Genomic DNA, 15,421 nt, shown 5'->3' with positions numbered 1-15,421 from the left:
TCAGAATTCTTGCCGACAATAAATATATCAAATACGGTTTGGTTTATTAGTCGACAATATCAGGACTGGCGGTAAAAGTGCTGACTGACAAATCCCAGCAGTATTGACTGTGTGAAACATATATACTTTGTTATTGGGACCTATATACTGTACATAAGCATCTCTTAGGAATAAGATATTTCTCTCCTTTTTAGTCAGTTATGATTTGCTATTCATTGAGAGTATAGATCGACCTCCGTCTAATTGATTGAAATAATATACGGATTGTTTCACAAAGTGCGTTTCATTGAAGAAGAATTTATCCTAAACCAACCTTATTTCCAACAGGTTATGGGCCCAGCTTGCTCTGTTAAAAATAAATTCGCCGCTGTTAATAGTGTTAATTGCGAATAAACCTTTCGTTTATAAAGTTAATCAGTGAGATAATAAGAAGTTTCCTTCTACTATTGAGCATGAAAAAAATTTGGTAGTGAGTGAAGTGAAGTGAACTCGGTTGAAAAGCAATATGTGCGTAGTTAGCTGATGATCAGCGATGAGTCCTACGAAAGACCACGAAGTCTTTTCAGTCAGTAGCAGAGTTGGATCAAGATGCAACAATCCATCACAAGGGGAATTAAGGAGCTAGAGAATGGGCGTCTTCTCTTTTATATTGATCAACAGCCTGTAGGGTTTTTCAGATAAGTTAAACGAAAGCTCGTTGAAACTAGACAAAATCAATTTGTCTGTGACTGTTATAAAATTTCGTAAAAAGGAATTTTCTCAATGATAGTTATCATTGAAGGGCATTATTATTGAATTTTGATTTGAAATACCCTAATTAAAATTCAATTGAAAAATATTTGAATTTTGAAATTGAATTATGTACTCAAGCGAAATATAAATCGGACTCAACCAACTTAGAAGACATTTCATCAAAAAAAAAATCCGTACGAATATATCTCAAGAGTAGTTTATGAACTATCTGGATATAACATAGAATATGGAATTTGCCTTAAGAATCAAAACACAGTAAAGATGACATTTAAGGAATATTAAATTTTTCTTTTCGAGGTCAGTTACATTTATATAATGTGACTGATTAAAAAAAAATAATAAAAAATTCAATTCTTGTATTCTTGAAATGAAGAGCCTGAAACATAATTTATAATTTCATAAGTAGTAATTGATAGTTTTCCGAAATCGGGACATTTCTTGTGTATTTGAATTAAATGTTTTGAATGCATACATCGTTGCCAATATTAGATTTCGAACCAAAAAAAAAAAAAAAATAGTGAAATTGAGATTGAGTGATTGAGTATCATTCAATATAGGAACCAGCTTCCGCATTTGTCTAAGCAAAAATATCATTTCAGGAGAAGCTGACATAAGTTGAAGTTATTTTCTTTGATTGGTGAAAGTAAAAAGTAGAAGTTCTGTTCAACGACATAAAAATAGGAGTTCATGATCATTATCGGAAATATAGCTTGAAAATGAAATGAGTATTCAATTTATTTTGAAATGTTCTAAAGGCTTCATAAAAAAAAATATTTCAATTGAGTCTTCAATTATCTGAATAAGAATTGAAATATATAACTTTCATGACCTAATCTTCATATTATTCACACTATCATATGCTACTGTAGAAGTTCGAAAGCCAATCTCTTTAATGGTGAAAATATTATAGATTGCTGGAATAGCCAAATACCTGAATATGTCTGTCTTCTAGATTGGTTGTTGAAGTCTGATTGTTGAGTAATTTGATTTATATTTCATTACTTGGATGTTTCGAAGAATCTGATTCTCGATAAAAAAAAAATTCATAAATCACTTTAAACGACTGCATATCTTGATAGAAGCTTTTCTTACAAAAAGGGATTCAATTGAGTCTAGAGTCTTGCTTAAATTATGATTCGAAATAATTTTAATCATTTCAATACCCTGAAGAATAATGAAGTTCTTGAATAAAAAAAAAACATTTGAATAATAAAGGTACTTTTCGAATGAACTAAAATCACAGCTGATAAAAATGTGATGATGATTATAAGTACTCAATTTATGAAAAAGGTGGAGTGACTCATTTCGTATCCAAAATAAATTAGAGATGTGATGATTATAAATTACAATATCATATTCACATTAACGATTCTCTCTAATATTCTATTGAATTTGAATTTTATTAAACTTTGAATAATTGCTAGTCAAGAGCTGATTAAAAAAAAAAAATCATCTATCTACCTTTCTGAAGAATGAGATAAAAAAAATCTGATAGTGAACTAAAATCCAAAATATAATGCAATAACAAATTGGTATGAACTCTTTTGAATTGAAACCAGTAGGTGGTTTAAAAGAAAATACACAGCAGTCGTGGAAAGTCATATAGTTGATGCAATAAGACGCAGGTACGGACGGACTTTATTGAGTTGATAGCATGGCTTCATGTAGAAATCTGATAGTGATTGAAAATCAGATATTCGATGAAGTGAGAAACTGGTGTGTTTGATTTTGTATCAAAACCAGTAGGTAAACCTGATAACGATAAATCAGGTAACTCGAAGGTAATTGAGAATGAAACTGGTGAGTTTGATTTCGTATCAAAACCAGTAGGTAAATCTGATAACGTTAAATCAGGTAACTCAAAGATAATTGAGAATGAAACTAGTGAGTTTGATTTTGTATCAAATCCAGTAAGTAAATCTGATAACGATAAATCAGGTAACTCAAAGGTAACTGATAATGACACTGGTGAATCTGATTTTGTATCAAAACCAGTAGGTAAATCTGATAATGGTAAATCAGGTGAATGAATCGATAATAATGGAGAAAGAAACTGGTGAACCAAAACCAGTAGGTAAATTTGATATCAACACTTTGTCGAAAGCGAAAGAACGTGAAAATTTATGAAATGAAATTGGTACAGTTAGTATATGAGAACAAAGTGATTGTGATGAATTGGCAATTTAAGGTGGAGGTTAATATGAATCTCACAAGAGTGAATTGGGTTGAATTTACCCAAAATAAGGACAAAGAGAAAGAATGTCCAGAGTATCGATCACGAAAATTTTTAAGTTATATGTGCTTAATATAATATAGCATTCCTAAATATTTCTAGGCAATAAATGAAATGTTGAATAGATATCATTGGTATAAAGCAATAAAGTTATTATTATTGTTGATGAATAAATCATGGTCTTTATTGAAGAGAATGAAAATATTGTTAATTGCAAATGGATAACAAGAATTAAAAATTATGCAATTTTTGGAAATCCATTGAAATATAAACGCGATTTGTTTCCCGGGGCTTCAAGCAGCGATAGTTGATTAGATAATGCTGAAACTTTTGAATCGGTCGTCAGAATTTCAAGCTTCAGATACATAGTAACACTATGTATACAGCAATCGATTTAATTCATTGATACATCATATAATATATAGATGTCTAAACTTTCCCTTCAAATAGCTGATTAGTTAAATAGTTTTCTTAGAGCAAGAAATTCTTAGGAAGGTCTCGTGAGGAAACGATTGTCAATTCCGTCAATTGAGTAAAGCCCTATACGTAGGAGTTAAAACAAACAAAAATTCGAAAAGGATCTGAAATGATTTCGGTTTTCGAAATTCATACTCATCGATGCATATCTTATAGGTAGACAAAATATATCGCAAAATATATAATTTTGGGGTACATTATCCGGATGATATATTGTAGTAGTTATACAACGGATGATGAAACATTGATAAGTTCTAATTGATGGATTTTCTATGACAAAAGCAATGAAGTTTTTTTGTAGGAATCAAAGTTGATAGAAAACAAAATGAAATTATTCCTGATAAAAAAAAAATTATTACATTATATAAGTGTTTTCAAAAGAAGATTATGAAGCACTGTGCAAAAAATTCTCATAGTATAATTAAAATGGATCTATATATTTTAAGTAGATTTTGTAATAGAAGAAGAACAAAAGAACTTTGGATGTTCTTACGGAGTTATCAATTAATTCAAGATTATAAAATATGTTCGAATTATTTGAATTCAAATTTTTGGAAAATAATAAGTACAATTCATTTAAAAAAAAAAAAATGAAACTTTAATCGCTGCCTCATCCACGGAAAGGGTTTTATACATGGCTATATAAAAGGCCGTCATAAAACGTACCTTAAGATTAAAAAAAAAAAGGTTTAATTTTATTATTATGAAATCTATCATGATTATCATGAAGATAGAAATAATGGTTATACTAACTTGTATTAGTTTTGGGAATAGTACGTACTGCAATCCATACGAGATCAGAACATATTGAATATATGTTATAAAACTCAAATAAAATCGCAGAGGTTATCATCTCTCTGTTATTTCAACCAAACTATTACCAGACTAATGCATGTCTGTTAATTTATAGCAGGTTTAGGAAATTTAAGTTTTAAATGTTTATTTACTAGGTATTACTATTTAATACTAAAAGTTTTATAAAATGTATGTATACAATTTCTAATAGCAATGGTCTGGTGTGGTTTTTCTGGGTTTCGCACATCCTTGCAATGAATATTGGACCATACTTGTATTGCCCCAGATAACAAATGGAGGATCTTTCTATACACATGAATATTTTATTTTGCATGTAATTTTGGGTATGTAGGTAATGATATAGCTATTAAGTTTTCGTGTTGTAAGAGATTTGTTTTTGAGGCGGCGTGTTGAGATTAAATCATCTGCGTGAAGCAAAACCAAATCCCTTACGTGTTCAGAATTCTTGCCGACAATAAATATATCAAATACGGTTTGGTTTATTAGTCGACAATATCAGGACTGGCGGTAAAAGTGCTGACTGACAAATCCCAGCAGTATTGACTGTGTGAAACATATATACTTTGTTATTGGGACCTATATACTGTACATAAGCATCTCTTAGGAATAAGATATTTCTCTCCTTTTTAGTCAGTTATGATTTGCTATTCATTGAGAGTATAGATCGACCTCCGTCTAATTGATTGAAATAATATACGGATTGTTTCACAAAGTGCGTTTCATTGAAGAAGAATTTATCCTAAACCAACCTTATTTCCAACAATATGTTCCGATATATTTGAGCTATAAGGATTGTAATTACATATATTTTGAAATTTAGGAAAATACCCCATTGGGCTTCGGCCAAATGAGTGATCCTAAGATGAATCACTTAATTACTAATTGGCTAGACTGGAAAAGTTTCTTTTTTTTTAATTTTACGTGCATTTGAACATTTATTGTGCTTTGAGCTCGATATCAAATAAGATAATGACGGCGAAACGAAATGGTTGAAAATTCCGTCTTTCGGTTCCCTAATATGAAATGAATATTTAGAGACATATTCAATGCATAAAATGTTTCATTATTATGTGTTACACGAGGGTCCTGGAAAGCGCGTCTTAATTGAGTGGATAGTTTATCATAAAAATGTGTAACCGTGTTTTCGGTGTGTGGAACTAGAAACTCTCTTCCTGATGAGGTGGTTGATTCTCCGTTGGTCAACATTCCGATCGTCAGATATTTCCGCGGGTGATGTGTCTGCTCGAAATGTGAAGGAGGGAATTTTTTGAATTTTTGGTCCCATAGGTAAGGAATTTATAGGCTGTGGCTGTGTGCCTCCTTTCTTATTCAAATAAATAATAATAAAATTAAAATACGGAGTTTTTCTCATAGGAAAAGGATTGCCTTGAAGATGGTCATGTGATGTGATTGACCGAAAGCTTGGCAACATTTGATAAAGAGCTGAAATCTGAAGTGATTTTTCACCCGATTAATAATCCCTTTGATTACCAAGTTTTTCTTTTGAGGGGAATCGATGAAAATTTCTTCAATACAATTCGATATGTGTTTTTCGGTAATGCATTCGAATTCATTATGCAGGGTGTCCAGAAGCCAGTGAGGAAATCTCAGAAATTAGAAGAGCTAGAGCAAAACCGAAAAAAGAATGGTGAAAATCGTAGCCTCCTATATATTCCTTCGATTTTGAGTTTTCAGATGTGCCTGTAGAAAGTTCAAGTTTCAGATCTGTTTTTTCAGAAATAAAAAAGTTATGAACTTTTTGCAATCGTCAAAATCGCATTTTTTGCTAATAACTCAAAAACGAAGAATCGTAGGAGACTACAGTTTCCACCATTCTTTGTTTCTTTGAAAAAGAGCTCGAAGTGTGTCATCGGTTTTACTCTAGCTATTCTAGTATCCGAGATCCTCTCACTGGAAATCGAAATTGGGACATCCTGTACATATACTATCATAAAATTTCAAAGGGCCATATCTGAAAATTTAATCTGAAAACTGTGTATGTCTCATAAAGATTGAATGACTCTATCCAGATTTACAACTTGATTTCTAGGAAATGTAACATTTACAATATAAGATTTACATAAAATGGATGTAATATTCGGATGTTCGGCGATGAAAATATGTAGTACATATATGATGATGAAAATTATTAGGAAAGTTTTTTATGACATAATAGGTATTATGGAATGAATGGCTTTTTCTATTGTTTTGATGAAACTGAAGATTGAAAGAAGCTTTGAACGTTTGGAATGAAAGTTTATGTATTAATTAATTGAAGAAAAACTCCACATAAATGAACTATATTTGCAGGAATAAGCATCACGACGATTTCAATTATTGGTGTCCATTACTTCCATCTTCATGCATTGTTTTGAATAAAACTAACTGACATATTTAAAAAAAAAACAACGGTATGTTGAATGAAATAAATCGGGCTGGCAGAATCCGGTATGTTGAATGTTTAGCAGGGACCAGCTCCACTTCACACTACGATATATGTATTCCTTGCGATATGGCGAAACATACATATGTATTTAAAAATAAATACTTAATTCCTAATATATATTGAGGAGGAATTTTTAAGAATTGAATTTTATCAAATCATATTATTGGGTATTAATTCGGAGAATATACAGAGTGATTCGCTTCGAATCATCCTGTCGAATCACACTATTGGGCGTTTTTGGAAAACTAATCACAATTTCGTGCTGAAAATCATATTGGGGTTTTCTACAGTACATTTTCTCCCTGAATTGTTTTCAGACCCCTGCAACTTTCGGTACAACAGTATGCCATACGAATTATTGGAATTCTTATGAAAAAAATTGTCACACTTTTTTGGAATATTAATGCTGGAGAGTATTATAAATACTGTTTGCTGTTTCCACAGAAGATGTACAGGGTGTTTGTGAGAAGATCATCGAGTTGAAAAAATCGAATTCATCAAAACTCAAGATTTTCAAATTACTACTTACATTTGTTAAGTATTTTTTAATGTTTGACTAGTCAGTGGCTGATCGTTGAGAAACCGTAAAAAATTTACGAAATGACAAAATTATTTATAACATCGAATTTCAGTCGGTATCAATTCAGATACTTATCATCCATTGATTTAAAAATCAAGAAATGTTACAATCGAACTGGCTAACCACCATCACTCCGAGCATGAACACAAAGACCATGCCATCAAGGAAGTAGATGCTGACTATAGTTCATTCAGTCTCATTTGACCTCGTCGATCAGAGCAACACAACTTCCACCTCGATGAAAATTGGTTGTTGATTTTTATATTAATGGATGTTATACCTACCTATATCTGAATAAATTTGGGATTCTTATTCATTTCATCAATCGAGTTTTAGTTTCTTTCTTTGGTTTCCGAAGCAGTTCAAAATGGCTGTAATCTTATTATTTCAAGTTTCTCCTGGATATCTCTCAAAGTCTTGATATCGGGTAAAGAGCTATTGCGTTTGAGTGGCGGCGTTTCGGCTGTATTTTCGGTCATTTATAGGCAGCCCTCAAGTAGTTACACCTCATTTATAGATGGGTTTGAGGCTGCAATGGTTGAAATGATTTCAACGTTTGAGCATATTTTCTGTGTTGGGGATTTTAATATGGACTATCTTGTAAAAACTACTGCGGATATAAGGAGATTCTCGGCCGTTTTAGATGGCCTCGGCTTAGAACAAATAATTGATCAGCCCACGCGGACAACTTTAACTTCATCGACTTTGATTGATTACATAATTACCAGTAGTCGAAACCTGGTTATGAACTTTGGGGTGACTGCGGTTCCAGAGATCAGTGATCATGATTTGGTTTATTGCGCTATCAATTTAAAGGTTGAAAAAACTGGACCTATTTTTAAGACTTCTAGAGATTTCAAACATTTGGATTATGTTAAATTTAAGTCAGATCTTACTTCTATACCTTGGAATAATATATATGATAGACCGACTGTAGATGAGAAAGTAGATTTCTTGACCTCGAATATAATAACATTGCTTGATATTCATGCCCCCATCAGAACATATCGAGTTTCCAAGGAATATGCGCCATGGCTCACAGACACCTTGAGAGACATGATTCGAATAAGGAATCAGGCCTTGTCCAGGTTCAAGAAGTCGAGACAAGTTGTTGATTGGAATAGTTATAAAACTCTCAGGAATATGGTTACCAAAGCGGTTAGAAGGGAAAAGATCAATTATTATAATACATATCTTGATAGGAATGGCACTTGGGCAGGTCTTGGTAGAATGGGTTTCAAAAAGCGCAAAAATATGAGTTTACCTAAGAGCATTGATAACGTGGATAGTATTAATATTCATTTTCTTAACTCCATTCCTAACCTCCTCCCTGATATGGATCTTTTGGGTTTCTATACCGTAATAGTGAAAATCGTGTGAATAATGATGACTTCAGCTTTACAACTGTAGACGAGATGGAGGTGCTTTCGATAATAAGATCTATAAAGAGTAAAGCAGTGGGTAATGATGGTATCAATATACTAACTCTACACTTGTGTGTTCCTCATATTCTTCCTCACATTACTCATATAGTGAACACCTGTATAAAAAATTCAATTTTTCCAAATCAATGGAAAAAAGCTCTTGTCCATCCAGTCCCGAAAAATACGAATCCGAAGGGCTTTAATGATTTGCGACCTATCAGCATATTACCTACTCTATCTAAGATTTTAGAGAGGATAATGAGTAGACAGCTATGGGTACATTTAACTAGGAACAGTATTATTCCATCAGTCCAGTCCGGATATAGAGAGAATCACAGTTGTGTTACTGCTCTCTTGCACATCACTGATGATATAATAAGAGCGACAGATCAGGGTAAACTCACTATTTTAACATTATTGGATTACTCTAAGGCTTTTGATAGTCTTAATCACGAAATTTTTGATGCTGTTTCATATCACATTGGACTCTCACCTGATGCAGTACTGTTTCTCCACTCTTTTCTCGCTGAACGTTTTCAGGCAGTTTGTTATGGCCATAAATTGTCCACATTTTTGGAGCTTCTGAGGGGTGTGCCACAGGGTTCGATTTTGGGACCAGTTTTGTTCATTGTTTTCATCTCCCAGTTCACGAAGTACCTTGTTTCCTGCTCGTCACACTACTATGCAGATGACGGCCAGCTCTATTTGTCTTTCTATCCTGATGAGGCCGCTCAGGCCGTTGCTGCGTTGAACTTCGATTTGAGTATAATACTCGAAATCCCTAGAAGGCACTGTCTGCATCTCAATGCGACTAAAACGGTAGCAATACTGTTCGGAAGGAGTAATGATAGACTGCGGTTTGAGGCTGTTGGCGATTCGGTGGTGATGGACGGAGAGAATATAAGCTTGTCACCGAGAGTCAAGAGTTTGGGAGTTTGGATAGATCAAGACCTGAGATTTACTGATCATGTTTCTGCCTGCTTGCAGAAAGCGTATGGGATGTTAAGGTTGGTTTATCAGAATCGAGAATTTTTGAACACGAAATTGAGAAGATTAGTTTGTGACTCAGTTGTCCTCTCACATTTGAATTATGCAGATGTCGTCTACAATCCCTGCTTGAGCGCCTTAGATAAAAATAGAATACAAAAGCTACAGAATTCTTGCCTACGACTCATTTTCGGGATTAGGAAATATGAAAGAATCAGTCACACTCTTGGTTTTGTCAACTGGCTGAATATGAGTAATAGAAGACATCTCCATTCCGCAATCTTATTCATGAAAATAATCAACACTAGAACCCCTCCATACCTGTACAATAAGATTACTTTTCGTTCTGATGTCCATAATTTGAACATTCGTTTTAAGGGCACCTTAACGCCTCCTGTTTTCTCTACTGAGTTATTCAGACGTTCGTTTTCCTATAGAGTGGCGCAAGTTGTTAACGGTCTGCCTGTGAACATCAGAACTATAACCAACGATAACCGCTTTAAGATCTCACTTTTCAGGAAACTATTTGATGAACAATCAGGAATATTGATATAGTAAATATATGTAGGGTTAGTCTTCTTCTTCTTCTACTTCTCAATCAAGTACTATCTCCAATAGCGGCCCTCTATCAGAGTAGACCTGAGTGTGGGCTCAGCCTCTAGACTATGCACCCAAGTTCAGTAGTGAGTCTGGAGCAATTTGATCCCAGGTCCTGAGGGCGCAGGAGTCTTGCAGAACAATCCCAGGATCAGTGGAACGGATACTCTCTTGATGACTATCTGGAAGACAAAGCGACAATCTTCCTCGTCTTGTTGAACTAAAGCGAAACTCAAGATCATATATAGTGGTTGTTTTGGTCGACTAATGGCAATTGTTGAAGCATAAAAGCGTGACGGGACATTAGGGTATCAGGACATTATGGGCCACACAGAGGGTCAACACAAGTAGGTGTCCAGGCTGACATGCAAAGCATAAGCAAAAAGCTAAAACTACAAAGTCAAACCACACTCTCTTACAAACTGCATAAGCAACTCCAACACCTCCAGCTTAGTAGAAAAAATGGCGTCATATATATTCAACGGAAGGGGGAAATCAAGTACAGAAAGTTTGTCATACAAAAGCTTTGTCCTCACCACATGTTTCTCACAGGAGAGAAAGATGTGGGGGATATCACCCAAAGCTCCGCAATCACAGTTCGGTGAGTCCCTGACACCGATCCTGTGAAGGTGGGCTGGAGTGAGGCAGTGTCCCGATTTTAAGCGTAAGACTGCAATAAGGAATCGTCTGGGTTTATCAATTTTGGAAAACCATGGGGAGAGGGGAAAATTATGGTGGTTAACATAAAGGGAATATATTCTACCTCTGGAAATACACGATTTTAAGAAATCCTCAATCCATGATCCTCTAATGTCTCTCTTAATTCTAGGCCAAAGAGTTTGGGGGCCCCCTGGGATGTGGGGTGCCGTATCTGCATAACGACCCTGATTGGCTAGTCTGTCTGCCACATCATTGGCGTGGATGTAGGAATGACTGGGAACCCATATGCAGCTAACTGCACATCCTGTCGAATTGGCCACATATAGGGTGTTTCTGACTCTCATTGAGATTATGTCCACACTAGAGTCAAATTTGTTGGATTTTAAGGCTTCCAATGCACTGAGTGAGTCCGACACCACCAACAGCCTTCTTAGCTTTCTTTCCGACGCCTCTGAGACCGCCTTTCCGATTGCAAAGAGTTCAGCATCAAATATGGACCAGTGGTCCGGCAACCGACCAGACAACTCCACTGCCATTGATGGGAAGAACACTCCATAGCCTACTGAGTCTGGTGCACGAGAAACTGAGGCATCCGTAAAGGCCAGTGTATGTTCCGGGAATCGTCTCTCAATTAGCTGCAAAAAGTCATGTTGATTAGAGAGTGCTGACTTGGGGAGTCCCGAGTTGTATACTCGTATTTGATGCGCTTTCACCGCAAGAGGGACAGAAAAAAAAGGAATTGTTTCGGATCTATGGATGCGGTCCTCATTTTTGAGGTTCTCTATCGCCGCTATAAATGGTGGAATAAGTTCGTTAAACCATAGATGCCTCAGATCCGATGCGTCGCCTATAAGCTCCAGAACCGGGTGTTGTCTCACCCGTAGAGCCTTGGAAACATATTTAGTCGCCAACCAGCGTCGTCTTAAATAAAGGGGGGGTTGCAAACTTTCAAAAAGTAATATGTTGGTAGGGGTGGACTTGAGCATAGAAAGTGCTGACCTTAAAATAGCGTACTGCGCTCTATCAAGCTTCAACATTACCTCTCTGGAACATCTACCGTATACCAAGCATCCATAATCAAAGTGTGGAACAGCCAATACCTTGTAAACTCCCATGAGTACAGAGGGATGAGCGCCCCATGTCTTCCCACATAAGGCCTTCACGATGTTGTTGGCCATTGAGATTTTACCTGTAATCATTTCCACGTGTTTTCTCCATCGGAGATTACTTTCAATGTGCAGACCAAGATATTTATGCTCTGTAGTCCAAGGAATCGGTGTACTTCCTGACATTACTGGAGGGGGAGGACTTCTTATGGACCCAGACTTGGTGAATATAATTGCCCTAGACTTTTCTGGAGACAGGAAAAGGTTTCTAGAATTCATCCAGGAGTTAAGGTTATGAAGGTTATCTGTCAGCTGATCGGACATTCGGGTCAAATCCGTGCCACTAATTAATAAGCAAAAATCATCAGCATATTTAAGGCGAGACAATCCCCGGGGGGACAATGGAATAGACATTAAATAGACATGGAGCCAGAGGAGACCCCTGAGATAGGCCCACTGTGCACTTTCCTGGTCCCAATATCGTAGAGGAATCACCAGAAGCAATAAACAAGAATCTCTGGGTCAGAAGAGCCAGGATTAAATTAGATTCCACATTTGTCACCATGGCATGTTCTAGGTCCCTCTGGAGAACCGAGGGTATTACATGGTCGTAAGCCCCCTTAACATCCAAAAAAACAGCTATGACTCTCTTGCCTTTGGAAAAAGCATTGTAGATGTACCCTGTTAGGAAGGTAAAGCTATCATTAACAGAGTATCCTCTGCGAAAGCCAAACGTGGGATTGAGGGGTCCCAAACTTTTCTCTATTTTGGGTTCAATTCGATTCTTAATCATTGTCTCCATTATTTTAGCTATACATGGAGAAAGAGCAATGGGGCGGTAACTGGATGGGAGATTGGGGGGTTTACCCTTTTTAAGGATGGGAATGATTAAGATATTTTGAAATGCCTCTGGTACCATACCTGATCTAAGACAGTTGTTGTAGATGTTCAGTAGGATGAGTTTCGCTGAGGGGGGTAGATGATTGTATAAGGGATAGCCAAGTCCGTCTAATCCAGGAGTGGTATCTTTTTTCTGTATAAGGGCATAGTGGAGCTCTTCCATGGTAAAGAAACGTAGCTCTTCTGGTTGATATGGTTTGGAGGCGACCGTTGATCCGCCTCTGCTGAGATTTCTCAATATGCCCAGCAGGGTTGTTCTCGAGGGTGCTGGTTGTGCCTTCTCTCCAGGCCTTCCAGAAAATCGCTTGATTACCTTCCACACTTTATCAGATTTGATGAACGAAAGGTTTTCCGTAAAATTATGGAACGAGGTTCGCTTTTTGTGTCTAATAAGTTTACGAGTGTGTGCTCTTACCTTTTTGAAAGTTAGAAAATTTTCTAAGGTAGGGTCATATTTATAATTTCTAAATGCTTGTCTTCTAGAAGCGATAGCATTTGTTACCTCTTCATCCCACCAATGTATTTTATATTGTGGAGGGGTTTTATTGTGTTTCCTAGGGAATGATCTGTCTGCAGCTGTTTTGATCATCTCAGTGAACTCAAATGCATTACTGATCGATTGATTATCCAGATATGCTAAAATTTCAGACGTATATTTGACCCAATCTTGACCTTTCAGATTATATTTCCGACATATAGGAGAGCCAGGGTAAGGTGAGCTGGAGTTACCTTGGTTCATCGTCACCATCGTAGGAAAATGATCGCTCATTCCGCAATCCAAGATGACTGTCCAGTCGCATGACAGTGCCAATTCTTGAGAGCAAATTGTCAAGTCCGGTGCACTAGGGTTTGAGTTGGGCGGGGTTAGTCTTGTAGGGGAGCCATCATTTAGTAGGACCACGTTGGGGTCCTGTAAAAAGAGTTCAATGGCATTACCATTGGAGTTTTTTATGCCAGAACCCCAAATGGGGTTCTGAGCATTTATATCTCCCATAATTATAAATGGGTGAGGTAGATGAGATACTAACTGGTCCAGTTGTGACTGTTGGATTCTAGTGTCTGGTGGGATATATATGGTGCCTATGCAGACGTCTAATAATTCCACAAATATACTCTGCACTTTAGGAGGCATACCCTGCAGGACTGCTGGAATGATCCTGAACGGGATGTGACCTTTTATGGCTACAGCCACACCGCCAAATCCATCCTGTCTGTCCTCTCTGAGAACAAAATATCCTGTTAATTGGGAAGCTAATCTAGGGTTCAAAAAGGTTTCGTTAAGAAGTATAATTTCGGGTTGGTGGTCCTGTATGAGTATTTTCAGATCAATCTGGTTGGAAAGGAAGGAGTGTATATTCCAATGTAAGATCTTGAACGCACTGATGTTCGGTGGAGATAATCAATAGGGGACCACAGCATTCTTTCTTGAAACTATGCCTAATCTCCACCAGGGCCAGGAGATGGGACTTCCTGGCTCCAGTCTGGGATGGACAGAGTTTCCTGTATTTCCATGTTTACGTCTGGTAGGTTATGAGTTGAGATATCTTGTGAATCTTCGTCGTTATTGCTCTGTATGACAGAGCTAGTGTTGGCCACTGGAGTTGACCTTGGTAAGGTTTGGGGGATTGGGTGTGAAATTTCTTTGATGACCCTCTTGGTCATAGGGATAGCTTGTGTATCTAAAGCCGTAGGCCTTTTTAAAAAAGTTGGGGAGTAATTAATCAATGCCTTGGCGTGGGCATCTCTATCGTACCCTGGTGATTTCTTTTCCTTCGGTCTGGGGGCTAATTTATTATTATTGCTTCTTGTGACATAAGCGAAGGATCTACTAATATTTGTAGATGTAGAGGGTTCTGGGGATTGAGGCGAAGATCGATCCTTCGGAAATTCAGAGGGTAGAGGACCTGACTGAGGCTTAGTTGCTATATTAGCTTCATACAGAGATACATTATGTACAGCCGTGATTTCTCGAATCTTGAGTTGCCTGAGATATTCCTTACAATTTCGATCGTTAGATAAGTGCGGGGAGTTGCAGTGCACACATCTAGGGGATTCGTTACATTGATGTTCGGGCTGATGTGAAGATCCGCAGGTGTTACATCTGAAAGTACCTCGACATTGATTTTTCACATGACCATACCTCAAACAATTATGGCACTGTATCACAGGGGGGGTATATAATTGAACTTCTGTTCTTATGCTATAGAGTTCCATATATTTGGGAAGGGTAGTTCCCTGAAATGTGATTAGACAAGTGCCTGTCATCACTTGTTGGATTTCACCACTACTGGTTTTAATTGTACGTTTGAACCTCCGAGCTCTAGCTATCGGAACGTCTGGCATCTGTCCTCTCCCACACAGTACAAGATCATCTTCAGTAATGTCTGAACCTATATCACGAACTATGCCCATACATGTGACCATACGAGCGGGAATGTAAAC

General features: G+C 36.7%; 1 protein-coding gene across 3 annotated transcripts; it reads right to left on the bottom strand.

Annotated features, from left to right (window-relative positions):
* Positions 1-10,289: 10,289 nt before the first annotated feature.
* LOC123317016 lies at positions 10,290-12,452 on the bottom strand. Of its 3 annotated transcripts, none has more exons than XM_044903359.1 (2): positions 11,077-12,452; positions 10,290-10,533 (listed from the first exon to the last, which is right to left on the bottom strand). In XM_044903359.1, the coding sequence occupies exons 1-2, from the start codon at positions 12,401-12,403 to the stop codon at positions 10,394-10,396; spliced, it is 1,467 nt and encodes a 488-aa protein (XP_044759294.1). In that variant the 5' UTR covers positions 12,404-12,452; the 3' UTR covers positions 10,290-10,393. The 3 variants fall into 3 exon arrangements, with proteins under 3 accessions (XP_044759294.1, XP_044759295.1, XP_044759296.1); XM_044903360.1 differs by having other exon boundaries at positions 10,361-10,495; XM_044903361.1 differs by having other exon boundaries at positions 10,390-11,608; positions 12,014-12,452.
* Positions 12,453-15,421: the final 2,969 nt, after the last annotated feature.

Source organism: Coccinella septempunctata, chromosome 7 (genome assembly GCF_907165205.1).
Source record: "Coccinella septempunctata chromosome 7, icCocSept1.1, whole genome shotgun sequence".
NCBI lineage: Eukaryota > Metazoa > Arthropoda > Insecta > Coleoptera > Coccinellidae > Coccinella > Coccinella septempunctata.
This window is presented reverse-complemented; position numbering and strand designations above follow the sequence as displayed.